At 39.2% G+C, this 21,340-nt stretch overlaps 1 protein-coding gene and 1 long non-coding RNA gene across 3 annotated transcripts in view; one reads left to right on the plus strand and one right to left on the minus strand.

Moving 5' to 3' along the window:
- The window catches only part of bcas4 (breast carcinoma amplified sequence 4), a 60,088-nt gene that overhangs the window by 10,965 nt on the left and 27,783 nt on the right, over positions 1 to 21,340 (plus strand). The window contains exons 2-4 of one of the 2 annotated variants that reach the window (XM_062979751.1): positions 313 to 384; positions 4,127 to 4,228; positions 6,665 to 6,790. In XM_062979751.1, the coding sequence (XP_062835821.1) occupies positions 313 to 384; positions 4,127 to 4,228; positions 6,665 to 6,790 (300 nt within the window). The remainder of the gene's footprint in view (positions 1 to 312; positions 385 to 4,126; positions 4,229 to 6,664; positions 6,791 to 21,340) is intronic. The other variant, XM_062979752.1, reaches the window with a different exon arrangement.
- On the minus strand, positions 2,588 to 12,476 carry LOC134298683 (uncharacterized). Its single transcript, XR_010005797.1, has 2 exons — positions 8,546 to 12,476; positions 2,588 to 8,305 (listed from the first exon to the last, which is right to left on the minus strand). It is a non-coding gene; the product is annotated as an uncharacterized LOC134298683 (long non-coding RNA).

Consider the following 21,340-nt stretch of genomic DNA (forward strand, 5'->3'; position numbering starts at 1 on the left):
AAATCTGAAGATGTCTTATGTCTGAGGACAGTTATAGATATTGTTTTGTAATAAGGAATACTTAAGGAATAATTTAGAAAAGTATCAGGTTTGAAAATACACCAAAAGTCTTAAAATCGTAATCTTATGCAAATGAGTATGCATGTGACATATCGCCAGTGAGCTCATAATTATTTTTTGATGGTCCGAATTTAAATTTGTTAAATTATTACTTTACTGGGATGCAGATTGTGTTAGTAGTATTTCTTCCTGGAAGGTGGTTGCCCCTGTCTTTCATAAATGCAATGATCTTAAATTGTCCATCTTTTTCAGATGAAAGAAGTCGAAGAACGTATAGAAGAAATGTTAATAAAACTAGATGAATTCTGTAGTATCACTGATATGGTAAGTGCTCAACTCCTGTAGGCTTTGGAGAATGCAATTGTGTTCTATGTGCTTGGCTCAGAGGAGGCCATCTTGTGAGTGATTTGGAAACCAAGCAGATCAGGCGAGGCGGCAGCCAGCTGCTGTAAGAAGTAGACTCTCTCAGTCTCTCTCCCTCTCATGCACATACAAGCCACACACACACACACACACACACTCCTCCAAGTGGCAGCCATCTTGATAGCAACTTTCCCCGAAATGGTTTTTATTGCAGAGAATAGCAATGGTTGAGCCACAAGGTGGCACTATGGCGCACTATTAACTAAGGACCTAGACCAGTTCTGTCTAGTTGCAAATATCATGTGCTTCCATACACACACACACACACATCGATGAGCATGGACAGCCTTATGGTGTTCTAGCTGTTGCTGTTTGAGCAGTCCAAAGCATGCTACTATATCCCAATTGAACATGTTCTCCCGGTTTTCCTTGAGAAGTGTAAAGACATTAAATCCATACCTTCCCGAAGGTTGTTTTAGGAAGATCAGTATAGATTCTTCAGTTGTTATTTAAGGGATGCATAAAGGAGACATATTCTTAGAAGGTTCCATGCTTTCATGTCATGATGAATGGTTTCTTTCTATTTGATGGCTTAAGAACAGGCATGGGTAATCTTTGGTCCTCCAGCTGGTAGGCTGTTAGGAATTGTGGGAGTTGAAGTCCAAAAGACCTGGAAGGCCAAGTTTGCCCATGACTGCTTAAGATAAAGTGATAATGTTGTTTTGATCACTTCTGTTTGTAACAATTTAAAATGTTTACTACAGGTGGAATATTGCATGCTGTCCATCCTAATGATTGTTTATTGGGGGTATTTATTGCCAGCAAAACATTTAAGGCAGTGGTTCATCCATTGATGTGGAAGTAGGCGCCACTAAAACCATCATTTTAAGCTGGATTGTTTTTCTTTGTAGGATTTAGGAAGCAAAGTAACTTCCTGGAGGTTTGAACCTGGAATATGGTTCTAGGGAGATATCTGTTCAAGCCCTTTGACCCTCTGCCTTGAGCCCTATTCTCTTTAATACATATCTGAAGTAGCTACAGGACGTCATCTAGATTAGGCATCCTCAAACTCCAGCTGTTTCAGCCTCCAAATCCTGAAATTCCTAACTATTGAACAAGCTGGATAGGACTTCTAGGAATTGGAGGCCCAAACAGCTGGAGGGCCAAAGTTTGAGGATGCCTGATCTAGACATTCTGCAAGCAGTGCACAGCCGCAATTTTTTTTTTACCCTATGGTTCCTGGGGAGGTTGTGGAAATCCTAAACAGAATCTTGGAAGCAATTTTGGAATGTAGAGCAGACATAGGCAAACTTTGGCTCTCTAGGTGTTTTGGACTTCAGCTCTCACAATTCCTAACAGCCACTAGGCTGTAAGGAATTGTGGGAGTTGAAGTTCAAAACACCTGGAGGGCCGGAGTTTGTCCATGCCTGATATAAAGAATAAATTTGAAATGTAAATAAGACAAACCCACTGTGGATGGAGCACCTACTGATCTGAATGAAGTCAAGCCTGACTGGGGTCACATTTCCACCTTTCAAGCTTGACTTCACGTTTTAATTCATTGCTTAGGAGTGCTCCTACACTTGTTGCTAATGATAGAGGTGATACAGGATGTCTTGGTATGGGAGGGAAATTCATGACTTAAATTCCTAGAATCTTTTTCAGCAGTCAGTGAAAACTCTTTCCACCTGTTGTTTACCTTGGTTGCAATTGTAAGAACAATTAAGTTTTGTCTGATTCTGCTATAGGAAAAATAACCTTGGCTTTTGTTGCCATATTTATTTCACATAAGCACCTATGTTAGTACGATTCTAAAACTGGCTTCATTCTGCTGTTCTGTGGCCAAAACAACAAAACCCCACATTGTTGTATATCTTGCACCGAGTATTCATTTCTCCATTAAGAGAAAGATGGCTGCTTTGACCTTGCAGTGGTGTAGGGTTAGCTTTCTCTGTTCCTTTTTTGATTAATATCTTCCTTGTTTTGCCTACGAGCATACTGCATTTGTTTTAAATACCTTCATGATGTTTTTACTACTTTTTAAACTGTTTTCAATATTAAGAAGCAACCTTCACTTGCAAATCTTTGGCAACTCAGAGGCAGTTTCTAACCCTTAAAAAATCACATATTAAACATTGTTTAAATGCAACCATACAAGCATATATTAAAATGTAAACATATTTAATTACCTGGGACATAAATTAAAACACAACAAACATAGATTGTGATTTAACAGTCATAATCAAAACTGACGGTGTAGGCCTGCCAGAAGAGATAGGGCTTTAGATGTGTTTTAAATTTTGATTTAGCTGTCGGAGCTCTTCTGGCTGGTCGTTCCATAGTCTTGGGGTGGCCGATGAAAAAGTCTTCTGGGTGACGGTCTCCAGTCAAGTTCTGGCAGGCTGGAGCAGACACTCCCCAGAGGACCTCAGTGTTTGGGGTGGATTGCACGGGAGAAGGCGATCCTGTAGATAACCTGGACCCAAACCATGTAGGGCTTTAAAGATCAAAACCAACACCTTGTACTTTGCCCAAAAACTAATTGGCAGCCAGTGGAGTGACTTTAGGATAGGTGCAATATGCTCACTCCTCCATGTTCCTGTAACCAATCTGGCTGCCATATTTTGAACCAACTGGAGTTTTTCAACTTGGTACAAAAGTACCCCAATGTAAAGCGCATTGCAGAAGTGCAACCTTAAAGTTACCAGCATGTGCACTACCATTTTTAGGTTCTCCAAATCTAGGAAATGGTGCAGATGGTGTATCAGCCAAAGCCAGTAGTAAGTACTCCTGACCGTCGCATCTGCCTGAGCTGACATTTGGAGAGCCCATGTCCCAAGCTGCAAACAAAGTATTTCAGGGTATTATAACCCCATCCAGAATTGGGTGACACATCTCTATCCCCAGGTTAGGACTTTTAATGCCAAGCACTTCTGTATTATCTGGATTCAGTTTCAATTTGTTTTTCCTCATCCAGCCCACAAACATATTCTGTTATCACATTAGCTTTTGCAGCGAATAGTGAATTAGAGTCTATGCCATAAGTAGGTTAGTCTTTAAGATCCTGTAAGACTCTGTATCTAGTTTAGATACAGAGGTAGTGAAGTTAATGGTGGAGCTGGCAGTGCATGTGATGCTAGCTTTCTCCAATTTAGTGTTTGTTGGTGTATTGTGCAGAATTTCCTTTGTGGGGTTTTGAAAAGAGTAATAGATTGTCTAAAGCAGTGGTTCTCAACCTGTGGGTCCCCAGGTGTTTTGACCTACAACTTCCAGAAATCCCAGCCAGTTTACCAGCTGTTAGGATTTCTGCGAGTTGAAGGCGAAAACATCTGGGGATACACAGGTTGAGAACCACTGGTCTGAAGGACATGGAAAACCAGCTGGAGATGTTGTGATCTAAAGGTAAGATGCGAGCATGTATATTGTTGATTTGATGTGTGGCCTGTAGTTGTGCAGTTTCTGTGATTTTCCTAATAATTGGAGCTGGTAATTCATTAAGAATCATCTGATACTGTTGCACTTTTGAATACAACTGCATTTGGACTGATCTGTAGTCTGAACATTATGAAATGCCTGAACACTAAATTTTCAAAAGAAAAGTTTATGGTACTTCTCTAAGGAAAATAACATTTATTACATTTCTAAATATTAATTTCTGGTATTTATTGATAACTTTCTGATACTTTTTTTATAACTTGTGCAGATTAGAACTGATACAACCCAACTTCTGGATGAAATGACTCCACTTATTAGAGCCAAAATGATAGAAATGAACAACATTTACACCCAAGTGGATAAACTAGAGGTTAGTAATGTTTGTTGAAAAGAGCACACATTCGAAAATGCTTCTTTTGTGCATGTTGGGATATACAAATTGGCCTTCTACAAATGTGTTGCTGCCTAAATTTTTTTTTAAATGTCCCTAATATTTCTGCAGGGTTGTTACATAGGAATGTAAAATACATCTTACATTGCAAAACGTTGATTAAAAATTATGCCATGCTGGTACAGTGATTAGTATGTTGTATTCCACTTGGTCCTCAATAATGTTTTAGGCAATCTTTTCAAAAACCTTTCATGACTATAGAAAGGTCAGAAAGATAAATCAAATGTAAAACACAGAACTGCAAAAAAGGAGCTAGGTGGGGAAGTGAAACACCAAATGAGGCAGGCTGAAAAAATATATATGAATGACTGCTATTTTCCTAGCTTTATAGTTGTTGATGATGAGCACTCTGGGTCAGAGATATTAAAATGAAGCCTGTTGAGTTGCCATAGAATCATAGAGTTGGAAGAGACCGCATGGGCCATCTAGTCCAACCCTCTGCCATGTAAGAAAAGCACAATTGCAGTATCCCATGGAATGCTAACAGCCATTCTGATTGTTTGCATTGAAAAATACATGAAAACCTTAAGAGTACATGTGATTAGGTGTTGTTGAGAACAGGTTTGGCAACCAGGGCTGAAAAGATGACCCCAATTTCCCGGAGTCCAGCATTTTGGAAACATGCCAAGGTCCCATATGTTGCTTATATTTTTTGTCTTCCCCAACAGTAGTAGTTGTTGATTGGTTTGGGCTTCTATTGTAAAACTGGTGGATTAAAAATAAAATCACAGTTAGGTGCAACACTTGAAATTCCATAAACAATTTAGCTTGTCAAGCAGGGGTTCTAACCTGCTGCCAGAGAGCTCCTTGCCTTCTTGGCCACAGTCCTCCATTTCAGAGATGCTTGCCTACCAAGCTAAATGTGTTTCTGGGAAGCCCCACCCATCATGCAGATCTGTTGCTAGGGAACTGCTAAGAAACTTGCCTGAAAAGAATTTGCCCCAGGACATGAACTAACCCTTAGCAGCCCCATTGGCAGAAAAGGAAATTGGCAGCAGTAATAAAATATTGGTCAGTTCTTCGCTTTTAAATGCTAAAGTTACATGTTTATGACCGTACCACTGTACCTGAGTAGTTCTGAAGAGGAATACTGCAGACTCAGAAAACCACTTCAGTATTTCTAGTTGTAGTGCCTTATTTATTAAAAGTAATATTTCGCTTTTCTTCAGTGTGCTTCAATAGTTGTGGTGCCAATCAATGTGTTTTCAATATAACTCTTAATTTTAATTGTTTTAAATTCTTTTGGGGATCAGGTACTTTTTAGATGGAAAATCAATTATGTAGTCACACCCATTTGCAAATCGGCAAAGCTTGCTGGAGGAAATCTGCATCCATTCAACCATTGGGCTGTGCCATTTAACTCAAATTGGAAATAATTTCCCAGTGGCTGGGTGGGAGAGATTATTAATACTAGACCTTGAGAAATCAGTGTGCCACTAATGGTGGCTGTACATCATTGGCTCCTTCACTTTTATTTGAACTTTCTGCAGTTAGAAGAGGCTTGGCCGGTGTTCACTTTGCACATGCCATGCATTGATTCAACACGTCCATCTCCATGAAGAACCACTATGGTTACTGAAGCAAGCAATAGATCAGGAGAGACTAGAAGATTAATATTAACAATTTTTGTGCAACTCATTCTGATGCCCTCACCTAACCCTATGGCCACCTGTTATTCCCCCCCCCCCCCCAAAGGGAGCAAGCTTGTTTTCTGCTGCCCTGGGGACTAGGACGTGTAACAATGGCTTCAAACTACAGGAAAGGAGATTCCACCTGAACGTTAGGAAGAACTTCCTTATTGTGAGAGCTGCTCAGTAGTGGAATTCTCTGCTCTGGACTGTGGTGGAGGTGCCTTCTTTGATGCTTTTAAGCAGATGGCCATCTGTCAAGGGTGCTTTGAATGTGATTTCTCTGCTTCTTGGCAGAGGGTTAGACTGGATGGCCCACGAGGTCTTCTTCCAACTTTATGATTCTGTTTTATTAGAGTTTTTCCCTTCAAATGCATCAGTCAACAGTAATGAGTAATATTAATAAGAAAAGTAATAATGTTATCAATTGATAGATTATTGTATTTTTCAAATGGGATGATCTTATGCTTTTGCTAAGCCCAAAACTGTAATGTGTTATAGATAATGTTGTTACTTAGCCAATGCTTTATACTACACCTGCACACATTTTGTAGTTATCTAGAGGTCAGTTATTACAGACACTGGTCATGCCAGTTCACAGATTCTGGGAATGTTTGCCCAAAAAGCCTTTTTCCCAAACTCTGCTTGTAAGCTCTAAGGTGGACAGCCTCAAGTTTAAATTGATTTAGGGCTCAATTATCTTTATTTCTTTCCCAATATTTTGTAGGCCTTTGTAAAAATGGTGGCATGCCATGTTTCCTTCCTAGAAGAACAAGTGGTTGAAGCAGAGAAGACTCGCGCCATCTTCCCCTGCACAGTCCAGAAGCTGCTAGGTATCCCTTCATTTAAAAAAGTAAGTGTGGATAGTCTTACTTTTTGCAACATGTGATGGGGTAAGCATGTTGCAAAATGTTCTCTTCTATGGGTTGTTGTATGTCTTTCGGGCTGTGTGGCCATGTTCCAGAAGTATTCTCTTCTATGTTACCAAGTTATTCTGTTTACTACCAATCAGTTGCTGTAAAATAATAAAGACTTTTTTTTAAAAGTCCAAACATAGTTGCTTTGAGGGTGATGGCTAGAAACCGGTCCTTTAAAGACATTTCTTTTCCAGCATAGTTGTGAAGTTTTACATTTGGTTGATCTCGAATACAGTTCACCACCTGCATATCCCATCTATCTTAATCAGAAATGTATTAAAATAGCAATTCTATTACTCATATTACTTTTAGAGTTGAAAGGGGCTGCAAAGGACATTAGTCTAATCCCTTGCAGTAATACACAGCTAAAGCACTTCTAGGAAGTGCTCCCAATTCTCAAAGATTATATAAGTTGAAGATCTCTTTCTAAAATGCTTTGGAACATATGCAAATATGTATATTATTAAATATCCTGGAGATGGCATCCAGGTCTAACCATGAAATTCATTTATGTCTCATGTACATTTTATAACATAGCCTGAAGGTAATTTTACGCACAACATTTTAAATAATTTTGTTCAGGAAACTAGGTTTGCATATACTGAACCATCAGAAAGCAAAATATGTCATTTCAGCCACTCATGTGGACCACTGTGGAATATTTCAGAATTTTGGATAAGGGATGCTTTACTTGTAGCCACAGGATCTAAGTTCCTTTTGTTCCCTTGGATACCGTATAGCAGCCATGTATTTTTGTAATACCTCTTTACCCATTCACTTAAGTACATTGTATGCTCTTAGTACTGTTTTCTTTTGAGGAGAAGATCAAGGTAAAATAGGCATTGAGCAGTTTCATATAATGACTGCATATTGTTTTAATATTGTGCTTTTTTACTAAACTGACATTTCACCATTCCATTCCATCAGTGACCCCAACATTTCTTTATTCTTCTTCTTGCTCAAATGTTGACAAAACCTTATTATTTTTAACTTCTCTTGCAATCCCAAAGCAGAGCCGGCCCTGGGTATTTTTCAAGTGTAGGCGAATAGAATTTTGGTGCCCCCCCCCCCAACCAATTACTGAAAAATAAAAGCGTTGGATAAGAGAAAATGTTGGATAATAAGGAGGGATTAAGGAAAAGCCTACTAAACATCAAATTACATTAAGATTTTACAAATTAAGCACCAAAACATCATGTTTTATAAGAATTAAACAGAAAAAGCAGTCTCAACTGCGCCCCTATATGTTTTGCGCCCCAAGCGACTGCTTAATTTGCCTCATTGTTGGACCGGCTCTGTCCCAAAGTCATCCTGAGTTTGAGTTCTGATTTTTTTTCTATACAAGTACTGAGGATATGGTAGTATTCTTCTTTGATTATTTCCGCTTTCTTCCATTTCTTGTACATGCCTCTCTTTGCAGTCTGGGGGTAATCTTGGACTCATCACTGATCCTGTAATAATAATAATAATAATAATAATAATAATAATAATAATAATAATAATAATAATAATAATAATAATTTTATTTTTATACCCTGCCCCATCTCCCCGAAGGGACTCAGGGCGGCTTACATGGGGCCAAGCCCAGACATCAGACCGTATAAAAACATAGCAATAAAACAAGTCAGCTGTCAGCAGTGGCCAAGAGCGCCTTCACACAACATAAACTTGTGCGCCAGCTGCACCCGTACCTTGAGATGGCAGATCTGGCCGTGGTAGTCCATGCCTTAGTTACATCCAGTCTGGACTACTGCAACTCTTTCCTTGTGGAAGCGTCTGAAAGCGTCAACTAGTCCAAAGATGGGCAGCCAGGTTGCTAACTGGAGCACCCCACAGCTCCACTTGCTGCTGGTCCTCTTCCAGGCTAAATACAAAGTGGTGTCATTACCTATAAAGCCCTAAATGGTTTGGGTCCAGGCTACTTAATTAACCCCATCTCTGCTTATAAACCTACATGGACATTGCGGTCATTGGAGGAGGGCTTGCTCTCGGTCCCAGTGCAGTTGGTAGGAATGAGAGAGAGGGCCTTCTCTATGGCGCTCCCTCTGGAACTCCCTCCCCATGGAAATAATATCAGCTTCCTCACTCCTCTCCTTCAAGAAGCAATTAAAAACACACTTCAGTACACTGGCTTCGGAAAAGAGAATGATTAGCTTCTATTAACTTCTTATTGCTTCTACTATGCCTGATGAGGTTGGCTGAGATTATATTGTCTTAACGCATTGCACAGCCACATTTTTATAGTTTACTAGCTGTGCCCGGCCACGCGTTGCTGTGGCTTAGTCTGGTGGTGTTGGTCAGTCTACATTAGGTTGTATTGATGCTGTGACCTCCACCCTTCTTTATACTCACATTAGTAGTAGTATTTGAAGTCTGTTACCTTCTTCAATTTTTGTGTTGATTGATAATTGCTTGAGATCCCTGTTGTCTTTGGTTTGTTGTTAATTGTAATGTCTGATTCTGCTGAGTGCGGTTTATATTTTTATTGTGGTACAATAGTCTTTTTTTGTTTTGCCTGTGTAGGTGTTTATTATTATTGTTGTTGTAGTGATTATGAAGGTTGGATAAGTTAGATGCTACTGTATTGTTTTTTGGAGGCCCAGTGTAGCACTGACTGGCCTCTCAGCCTCAGTGCCTGGCTCTTTCTTGCCTGTGATGGTGTTGATTCTTATTGTTGTTGTTGTTGTTGTTATTGTAATTGTTTTTTTGGAGGCCAAGTGTGAATGTAGGGATTGGGGAGGTGGATGAGTTGTGTTGTCAAATGTTGTATTTGTTATAGTCACAATGCGTTGTTGTGAGTTTTGTGGGTCTGGATTGTGGTTTTGTGGTGTGGTTGTGTTGTTATAACTGAGAGGCAAGGCTTTTGTGTTGTGTTGCGAAGTTTTGTATTTCTGGGTCGTTTAGTTGTGTGCCAAGTTTTGTATTTCTGGGGCGTTTAGTTGTGTTGTTATAGTCACGATGCATTGTTGTGAGTTTTGTGGGTCCGGATGGTGGTTTTGTGGTGTGGTTGTGTTGTTACAATCGGGAGGGAATGCTTTTGTGTTGTGTTGCCCAGTTTCGTATTTCTGGGGCGTTTAGTTGTGTTGTTATAGTCATGATGCGTTGTTGTGAGTTTTGTGGGTCCGGTGTGGTTTTGTGGTGTGGTTGTGTTGTTACAACCGGGAGGCAAGGCTTTTGCATTGTTTTGCCAAGTTTTGTATTTCTGGGGCGTTTAGTTGTGTTGTTATAGTCATGATGCGTTGTTGTGAGTTTTGTGGGTCCAGAATGGTTTTGTGTTGTGGTTGTGTTCTTACAACTGGGAGGCAAGGCTTTTGCAATGTGTTGTCAAATTTTGTATTTCTGGAGCGTTTTGTTGTGTTATAGTCACGATGCGTTGTTGTGAGTTTTGTGGGTCCGGATTGTGGTTTTGTGGTGTAGTTGTGTTGTTACAACCGGGAGAAAAGGTTTTTGTGTTGTGTTGTCAAGTTTTGTATTTCTGGGGCATTTAGTTGTGTGCCAAGTTTCGTATTTCTGGGGCGTTTAGTTGTGTTGTTATAGTCACAATGCATTGTTGTGAGTTTTGTGGGTCCGGATTGTGGTTTTGTGGTGTGGTTGTGTTGTTACAACCGGGAAGCAAGGTTTTTGCGTTGTGTTGTCAAGTTTTATATTTCTGGGGCGTTTAGTTGTGTGCCAAGTTTCGTATTTCTGGGACGTTTAGTTGTGTTGTTATAGTCACGATGCATTGTTGTGAGTTTTGTGGATCCGGATTGTAGTTTTGTGGTGTAGTTGTGTTGTTACAACCGGGAGGCAAGGCTTTTGCGTTGTGTTGTTAAGTTTTATATTTCTGGGGCTTTTAGTTGTGTGCCAAGTTTCGTATTTCTGGGGCGTTTAGTTGTGTTGTTATAGTCACGATGCATTGTTGTGAGTTTTATGGGTCCGAATTGTGGTTTTTTGGTGTGGTTGTGTTGTTACAACCTGGAGGGAAGGCTTTTGCGTTGTGTTGCCAAGTTTTGTATTTACGGGGCGTTTAGTTGTGTTGTCATAGTCACGATGCGTTGTTGTGAGTTTTGTGGGTCCTGTGTGGTTTTGTGGTGTGGTTGTGTTGTTACAACTGGGAGGCAAGGCTTTTGCCTTGTGTTGCCAAGTTTTGTATTTCTGGGGCGTTTAGTTGTGTTGTTATCGCATGATGCGTTGTTGTGAGTTTTGTGGGTCTGGATTGTGGTTTTGTGGTGTGGTTGTGTTGTTGTAACCTGGAGGCAAGCCTTTTGCATTGTGTTGCCAAATTTCGTATTTCTGGGATGTTTAGTTTTGTTGTTATAGTCACTGCGCAAACAACTTTATCATTTTATATATATAGATTTTTATGTTGGTTTTTATCATTCTGTTATGCTATTTGTAGAACCTATCGTCTATTGCTTTAATGATTACTGTGTTAGTGTGAATTTTAATGCTTTTCTTTTAATTGTTAGTTTACCGTTGTTTTATTGACAAATTTGTTTTTGTCTTTGTAAGCCACCCTGAGTCCCTCTGTGGAAAGAGGGCAGGTTAGAAATAAAATTATTTATTACTATTATTATTTTATTATGTCACAGCAAACAAGATAGATATGCTAGATTTCGTATCACAAAATCACAAGTCGAACACTTCCTAAGTGTCTAGGACTGTGTGATGTATTTTCGGATGATGCGTGCAGATCCCAGTAGGATGGCCTTTTGCAGTTGGCAGATCGTAATTTTGTCAATGTCTATTGTTTCCAAATACTGGCTGAGATCTTATGGTACGGCACCCAATGTGTCTATCACCACCGGGACCACCTGCACTGGTTTCTGCCAGAGTCTTTAAAGTTCAATCTTGAGGTCCTGATAGCGGCTGAGTTTTTCCTGTTGTTTTTCTTCAATGCGACTGTCACCTGGGATGGCAACATCAATGATCCAAACCTTTTTCTTTTCCACAACTGTGATGTCTGGTGTGTTGTGTTGTTATTATTATTATTATTATTATTATTATTATTATTATTAAAGTCTCAGCTCATTTGGAAGTTAATTATGCATTGATCCTGGTTTCTTTAGATATTTCACAATAACCACGGGATCTAACCTGGGTTCACCTTCTGTGTTCCTCCTTCAAAAGAGTCTACTCTGCTTCTTTCAAAGAAAACATCATTCTTCCAAAAAAGTTGTAGATCTATGAGCCTCAGGCTGTTGTAACTGTTTTCCAAACTGTTCTAACTCCTTCATGAAATATGTGAGCCTCGAGCTGTTGTAACTTTCTTCCAACAGCGTAGGACAATCAGATTTTACTAGCTGCAGTGTCTCAGAGTCGTGGGTTCCTGAACTGGGACCTTATGATGTGATCTCCATTTTGAATACAAAAGTAAAATGAAAATATATGTTGATTAACATAACCAGTGATCTTGAATATTCATTCTGTTCCTTAATAATCTCATTTCATGATCAATAACCATTGAGAAGGGAATCTGGGGCACTGTGTATTAGATAATTATGTAGGGCACTTGTGTCACACCTTTCATGAGCCTATTTGAGTTTTAAGATCTTCCAGGAAAGGCTTTCTCTCAGCCCCATCACAGTCAACTGATATTTTTAGGGTAGACAAGGGAGGATTGGTTGCCCCACCTCTTTCCTTTCCTTTCCTTTCTCTAATAGGCAAATATATTTTATCTAGGCAGGCCTTTGGTTTATAATCTATGTAACAAAGAGAGTTATTAACAGACAGTGGTTTAAATTTATTTTCATCTTATGTATGATTAATTTTTTAAATTGTACCATGTTTTTAAAATGGAAGCCGTTTTGTATAAGAAGAAAGGCAGGCTACCAAATAAATGAATGAACAAGTGTTCTTTCAAGGCAGCTTACAAAGCAAATGGACACCCATAAAATAACATCCAGCAGAACAGTTCATAGACTTCCATGAATCCATCAAACAAGCTGGATTCTGAATTGTTTTTAAAATTAAAGGGAAAGAAGACAAGCTTCTCATGATTCCCAACTGACAGCAATACAGACATGAAGTGAGCATGTAAGTTCTGTAACTGGGATTTCATCAAGCCTTTTTCTCTGGTCGCCTTTTGCTTTAAGTCTGAAGGGTGGGGTGCTCAGAGTTAGTCTTGCCTCAGAAGATGATCTCACTTGTCAGGCCTGTTCTCATGGGATAAAGTGAACTTTAGATACTGTGGCTCAGGCTTTTTAGTGCTTTAAAGATCAAAACTAGTCCTTTAAAGATCAAAACTAGCACTGCGCTTCAAAACAAGTCCAGAAGCCAGTGAAGATCTTTCAGCCATAGAGTGATGTGTTTACAGCAATTGGTGTTGGTTAATTGTTTGGCTATTACAGCAGCTAAAGCACAAAGATATCCCTTAGAGAGATCCCCATATATAAAGCATTCCTGCAATCTAGGAAGGATTTTACTGGAGCATTAATAATTGTTTCCAGGTCATCTCTGTGAATAGAAGAATTTATTACCTATAGGTGAATATGGGTTTGTTGATTTCCCGTTGTTACTCAGTTTCTCTTTTAAAGCATTATTTGTTTTTTGTTTTTTTAAAAAAAATTGTGGATAAGTTTCTTACATGTTACAAATGAAAATAGTTTCCATTTGCTTCCAAGTTAGTTTGAAAGATTCATGGAAAGATAAACTTGTTCAGATTTTTTCAACATGACATTTCAAGCAGTTCGTTTGCCAAGCATAATACTTCAAAGAATATTCAGATCCTGTTTAATTTTCCACAGAGAGGTCAGTTATTGTAACATTATTGCTACTGTAGGAATACTTGCAACGACCCTGTAGTTGTAGTTACCGTATATACTTGAGTATAGGCCGACCTGAATATAAGCCGAGGCACCTAATTTTACCACAAAAAAACTGGGAAAACATTGGCTCTAGTATAAGCCGAGGGTGGTAGATTTCAGAAATAAAAATAGATACCAATAAAATTACATTAATTGAGGCATCAGTAGGTTAAATGTTTTTGAATATTTTACATAAAGCTCAAATTTAAGATAAGACTGTCCAACTCTGATCCAATCATTATTCTCATCTTCTTCAATGTAAATGTGCTTATGTATCCTTTTAGTAATAATAGAGTAAAATAATACATGTAATAATAATAATAAATACAGGAAAATAATAAATGCAATAATAATAATAATAAGATCAGAGTGAAATAATCAATGTATTATTATTAATAATAAAAATAGAGTAAAATAAATGTAATAATAGCAACAATAATAGAGAAAAATAATAAATGTAATAATAAATAGAGTGAAATAATAAATTCAATAATAATAATAATAATAAGATCAGAGTGAAATAATAAATGTATTAATAATAATAATAATAAAATAGAGTAAAATAAATTTAATAGTAGCAACAATAACAGAAAAACATAACTGTAATAATACCAATAATAATAGAGAGAAAAAATAAATGTACCATATATTCTCGAGTATAAGCTGACCCAAATATAAGCCAACCAGGACCCTCTCCTGAGTATAAGCCGAGGGAGGCTTTTTCAGTCCAAAAAAAAGGGCTGAAAAACTAGGCTTGTACTCGAGTATATACAGTAAGTTTCATTATGGCTCCAAGATTCTAATCAAAATATGAATATGTGATGATGCCAAAACAAAGGTCACCACTCCCCAAAGCCTGATTCCTAATGTGGTCAATATGAAAAACAACTCATTACTCTTACTAATATTTATTTATTTATTTACCATATTTATATCCCGCCTTTCTCTACCCCAAGGGGGATTCAAGGCAGCTTACAGACGACACTTGCATAGTGCCTTGGACATAAAAACATACACTTGAAGTAAAATGAAATTAAGTTTTAATAAATACATCACATAATTAAGATACATTCCAATGTTAAGACATGTCATCCAAAAGCAAGGTCTAAGGCCGTTCCATCAATTGCACGATTTCCAAGTCAACTTATTGCACTGCACTATTTTTCAAAGGCCTGCTCCCAAAGCCAGGTTTTTACTCTCCTTCTGAAGGCCAGGAGGGAGGGGGCTGATCTAATATCACTAGGGAGGGAGTTCCACAGCTGAGGGGCCACCACTGAGAAGGCCCTGTCTCTCGTCCCCACCAACAGCGCTTGCGAAGAAGATAGAATCGAGAGCAGGGCCTCTCCAGACGATCTTAGACTCCGAGGTGGTTCAATACAGCACTGAAGTGGTTCCCTGATCTTCCATTTCCAACTCTCATTATTTTGCATGTTATGTCAGGTAACAGATATGAAAAAGAACAGCTTTGCCTTGCAAGATCTGCACTGCCAATCATGTAGTTATCAGTGGGGGTTTTTCTTATCATGTCTAGGCCTTTCCTTTATTGGTATTCTATTATTCACAAACGCTATATTCTACAATACTGCTTCCATACATTACCTGTATACAGTATTCTTTAACTGAAATGCTTGGGCAGATGTGTTAACAATTTTGGGGGATTTTGAAGTTTTGGAGATTTTTGGAACAGCTGTATTTGCATATATAGTAGTGTCTCACTTATCCAACACTTGCTTATCCAACGTTCTGGATTATCCAATGCATTTTTGTAGTCAATGTTTTCAATACATCGTGATATTTTGGTGCTAAATTCGTAAATACAGTAATTACTACATAGCATCACTGTATATTAAACTACTTTTTCTGTCAAATTTGTTGTATAACATGATGTTTTGGTGCTTAATTTGTAAAATCATAACCTACTTTAATGTTTAATAGGCTTTTCCTTAATCTCTCCTTATTAGCCAACATATTCGCTTATCCAACGTTCTGCCGGCCCGTTTACGTTGGATAAGCGAGACTCTACTGTACATACATAATGACATATTTTGGAGATGACACCCAAGACTAAACACAAAATACATTTATATTTCATATACACCTTATGCACATAACCTGTAGATAATTATATACAATATTTTAATACTGTTGTGAATGAAACAAAGCTTGTGTACATGAACAATCAGAAAGCAAATTGTCATTATCTCAGCCATCTACGTAGACAATTTTGGAGTATTTTGGATTCCAGAATTCTGGATAAGGGATTCTCAACTTATATTATATATTTAAAATACATTAATTTTAGGTTAGGTTCAATGTAAGATACTGGCACTCCAATATAACTTCCTCATTGAAAGAAAATCTCTTTTTTTCCTAATTCATTTAAATCTATTCAAGAAATCTTTGACTATAGGAATCCTATCAAATAAGATCATGTCACGCTACCCCCTGAGGAATTTATATAGACCTTGGGACTTCCCAAGGGTCAAACATCCCTTTTTAGCTCCAAAATAAGAGTATTTCCACTATATTCTCCGTTTCCTAATTTTTACAAAAAAAAGACAACAGGGGTTGGAGATAGAGGCTTACCTGGGGTTTTTACATTTTTTTAAAAAAAAAAGCTGGGCAAAAAAGCTAGGGAAAAAACCAGGGAATGTTCTGAATTATAATATGTTTGATTAGTAGCTAAATTATTTAATTTCTGTAACAAAACTACTACTACTACTACTACTACCACCATTACACTTATTCGTATTATGGGGCTTAAGATAGCTTGCAAAAAGTAAAAAATATATAATTAAAACATTTGCATCGTACAAATTAATCTATCAAAGCTAAGGAAGAACAAGAAATAAAACCAACACAGCACTAGAAAGGCCATTTTCTCCTGAACAGAAAGCCTTCAAAGGCTGAAACGTAGATGTTTACGAAAGGATAGCAAGGAAGCTACTAGTCTAACTTCTGTAGGAAACGTTCCACAGCCTGGAGCAGCCACCAAAAAGGTTCTTTTATGAGTTCCTACTAAATGTATCAGTGAGAGCAGCGAGTTAGAAAGGCTTCCCCAGATTTCAAGAGATGGCCAGACTCATATAGAAAATAAGAATATGAGATGAAGGGAGTAAGTTAGGCTCTTTCTACACCGCCATATAAAATCCAGATTATCTGCTATGAACTAGATTATATGGCAGTGTAGACTCATATAATCCAGTTCAAAGCAGATAATATGAATTATCTGCTTTGATAATCTGCATTATATGGCAGTGTAGAAAGGGCCTTAGCGAGAAAGAAGGTCTCCTTTACTTTGCTTTACTGTGAATAACTCAAAAATGCCATCTATTACTGCTGTTGCAATTTAGACACAGAATTGCAGGGTCTTCGTATACCAGGAGCTAATCCACATGCCTGAAAGCTAAATAGAACCACATGTTCCTTACCAAATCTGTTAAACAATGGAAACTGCTACAGCAATAACCAGATTCAAACCCTGGAAGCAGTTCCTTCTCACTAAGTGCCTCTGTGCATGGTTAAAAGATAAGAAACGAAGATGCGGGGTGAGGAGTTGAAGCATCATTAAGATTTATTTTAACATGAACTTCCACAGTTTGCAGCTAGCTTCCTCAGAATGTATGCCATTCAGACATTTAGTCGATAATGCTGCAGTAACCACCATCATGCTGCAATTCCAATCCCAACAGCAGTAGCTATAAAGGGGCACAGGAAAAAGAAGGAAATATATCGACTATTTTATCTGGAATCTGTTATGCTTATTTGTTGTTGCAGATACGATTTGTGTGTTTCAAAGCAAGACAGAGCAGATCTGACAATTGGACTCACGAGGCATTCCCATGCCAAAAATGAACAAATCTTGCACTCCAACCTATCAGCTGGGATAAAGTTACAATACTGATGTAAAAGATACTATTTTATTATACAAATAGGACACCAAATTCTTAGAATTCATAAGGCCATTGCCAGCAATCCCCATGCTCTTGTTGCATGGCATTTAGACATTTTTTAATATTAGCTTTAGACTTATTACAAACAAGAAATAAAATGAATGTAAACTCCTGCAAACAAAGTACATACACCATACTTCCTGATGAAATACTGCTAAGACAGATACAGATACAACTCTGAAAATGTTGTAAAGTTTTCAGTCAAAGAACAAAGACTAAAAAAGCGAAAACTGTTTTTATCCATAATTAAAGCAGCCTTATAGGAGCCGAGGTGGTGCAACCTTTGTGCCAGCTGGACTGCTGACCTGAAGGTTGGGTTGCTGCCCTGAAGGTTGCCTGTTCGAATCCGTGAGACGGGTTGTCGCGTCTGTCAGCTCTCTCTTGTGGGGATCTGAGAGAAGCCTCCCAGGAGGATGGCAACACCTCTGGCTATCCCCTGGGCAACGTCTCTGTAGACAGCCAATTCTCTCACACCAGAAGTGACTTGTGTTATGTTCTCAAGTTGCTTCTGACACGATTTTTTAAAAAGCAGCCTTGTGTAACAGTATCACTCCAAATAAAAATATGAAGTTTGGAATTTTAGATCACAAAGTCTGTCTCACTTCCTTCTCTTCTTTCATGTGAGGATCTACATTTAAAGATGCTGGATGTCAAGGACAAGTTAATCTTGTACAGTCAAGCATAAAACTGACAAGTCAAAGATGTTCTCAGATTTGATCCTGTTGGATTTTACCCAAATCAAGGCACAAAACATGGACAGTAGAGTTTGATTTTGTGTCAAATAAAATCCAAATACATCATTAAGGGGGGAGGGGACCAGAACAAGGGTATATTAAAGATTTTATGAGCTCCTGGCAGCTAGGCTGTATGGCATCAAATACTGAACTAGTTTCTTTGAAGTCTGGCCATAACATTCCTTTCCACAAATTTCAGGATAGTTCAGTCTTTAGCAGCTTAAAAAATGCATTTATCATCCAAATAGTTGGCAGCTGGTGAATTCATTACATCTAGACTCCAGCACTGGCTTGAAACTGTAGTTTTAGCCTCTCCCACAGTTCGGAGTAAAAATAAACGTTTTTCTGTCAGCTGAAAGTGACTTCATGGACTTCTCAGAGGTCTTTAACAAAATAAATTAGGAGGAAAGAGATTGATTCCTTATTTGCCTTTCGAGTTCAAATATAGAATCATAGAATCATAGAATAGTAGAGTTGGAAGAGACCTCAAGGGCCATCTAGTCCAACCCCCCGCTAAGAAGCAGGAAATCGCATTCAAAGCACCCCCGACAGATGGCCATCCAGCCTCTGCTTAAAAGCCTCCAAAGAAGGAGCCTCCACCACGGCCCGGGGGAGAGAGTTCCACTGCCGAACAGCCCTCACAGTGAGGAAGTTCTTCCTGATGTTCAGGTGGAATCTCCTTTCCTGTAGTTTGAAGCCATTGTTCCGTGTCCTAGTCTGCAGGGCAGCAGAAAATAAGCTTGCTCCCTCCTCCCTATGACTTCCCCTCACATATTTGTACATGGCTATCATGTCTCCTCTCAGCCTTCTCTTCTGCAGGCTAAACATGCCCAGCTCTTTAAGCCTCTCCTCATAGGGCTTATTCTCCAGACCCTTAATCATTTTAGTTGCCCTCCTCTGGACGCTTTCCAGCTTGTCAGCATCTCCCTTCATCTGCGGTGCCCAAAACTGGACACAGTATTCCAGGTGTGGTCTGACCAAGGCAGAATAGAGGGGGAGCATGACTTCCCTGGATCTAGACGTTATTCCCCTATTGATGCAGGCCAAAATCCCATTGGCTTTTTTAGCTGCCGCATCACATTGTAGGCTCATGTTTAACTTGTTGTCCACGAGGACTCCAAGATCTTTTTTGCACACACTGCTGTCAAGCCAGGCGTCCCCCATTCTGTATCTTTGATTTCCATTTTTTCTGCCGAAGTGAAGTATCTTGCATTTGTCCCTGTTGAACTTCATTTTGTTAGTTTCGGCCCATCTCTCTAGTCTGTCAAGATCGTTTTGAATTCTGCTCCTGTCTTCTGGAGTGTTAGCTATCCCTCCGAGTTTGGTGTCATCTGCAAACTTGATGATCGTGCCTTCTAACCCTTCGTCTAAGTCGTTAATAAAGATGTTGAACAGAACCGGGCCCAGGACGGAGCCCTGCGGCACTCCACTTGTCACTTCTTTCCATGATGAAGACGACGCATTGGTGAGCACCCTTTGGGTTCGTTCGCTTAGCCAATTACAGATCCACCTAACCGTAGTTTTGTCTAGCCCACATTTTACTAGTTTGTTTGCCAGAAGGTCGTGGGGGACTTTGTCGAAGGCCTTACTGAAATCTAGATATGCTACATCCACGGCATTCCCTGTATCGACCCAACTCGTAACTCTATCGAAAAAAGAGATCAGATTAGTCTGGCATGACTTGTTTTTGGTAAATCCGTGTTGACTATTAGCAATGACCGCATTTGTTTCTAAGTGTTTGCAGACCACTTCCTTAATGATCTTTTCCAGAATCTTGCCTGGTATTGATGTGAGGCTGACCGGACGGTAATTGTTTGGGTCGTTCTTTTTTCCCTTCTTGAAGATAGGGACCACATTCGCCCTCCTCCAATCTGCTGGGACTTCTCCTGTTCTCCAAGAACTCTCGAAGATGATTGCCAGTGGTTCTGAAATAACTTCCGCTAGTTCCTTCAATACTCTTGGATGTAGCTGATCTGGCCCTGGGGACTTGAATTCGTTTAGAGTGGCCAGGTGTTCCTGGACAACTTGTTTCCCTATTTGGGGTTGGATTTCCCCCAATCCTTCGTCCATTCCATGTTGCTGAGGTTGAAGATGGCTTTCTTTTTGTGAGAAGACCGAGGCAAAGAAGGCATTAAGCAGTTCTGCCTTTTCCCTATCCCCTGTCACCATCACCCCATCTACTCCTTGCAGTGGCCCTATCGCCTCCTTTTTCTTCCTTTTTCTACCAACATAAGCAAAAAAACCTTTTTTGTTGTTTTTTATGTCCCTGGCAAGCCTGAGCTCATTTTGCGCTTTAGCCTTGCGAACCTTTTCCCTACAGGAGTTGGCTATACGTTTGAATTCTTCTTTGGTGATTTCTCCCCTTTTCCACTTCTTGTGCATGTCACTTTTGAGCTTTAGCTCAGTTAGAAGTTCTTTGGACATCCATTCTGGCTTCTTTGCACTTGTCTTATTTTTCTTCTTTGTTGGCACTGTTTGCATTTGCGCCTTGAGTATTTCACTTTTGAAAAACTCCCATCCATCCTTAACTCCCTTGTTTTTTAATATCGGCGTCCATGGAATGCCGCTCAGTAATTCCTTCATTTTTTGGAAGTCAGCTCTCTTAAAGTCCAGAATGCGTGTTTGACTTGTCTTAGTTTCAGCATTCCTTTGTATTGCAAACTGCAGGAGCACATGGTCACTTGCCCCTAAGGATCCAACCACTTCAACTGTATTGATCAGGTCTTCCACATTTGTTAAGATTAGATCAAGAGTTGCTGATCCCCTTGTTGCCTCTTCTACCTTCTGGGCCATAAAATTATCTGCAAGGCAAGTGAGGAATTTGTTGGACTTTGTACTCTTGGCTGAGTTTGTTTTCCAGCAGATATCGGGATAATTGAAATCGCCCATGACTACTATATCTCTTCTTAGTGCCTGTTTGGTCAGCTGTTGACAGAAGGCTTCATCAAGTCCTTCATCCTGACTCGGAGGTCTGTAGTAGACACCCACGACAAGATCTTTTTGAGTCCCGGTTC

This window comes from Anolis carolinensis, chromosome 4 (genome assembly GCF_035594765.1).
Source record: "Anolis carolinensis isolate JA03-04 chromosome 4, rAnoCar3.1.pri, whole genome shotgun sequence".
Lineage (NCBI taxonomy): Eukaryota > Metazoa > Chordata > Lepidosauria > Squamata > Dactyloidae > Anolis > Anolis carolinensis.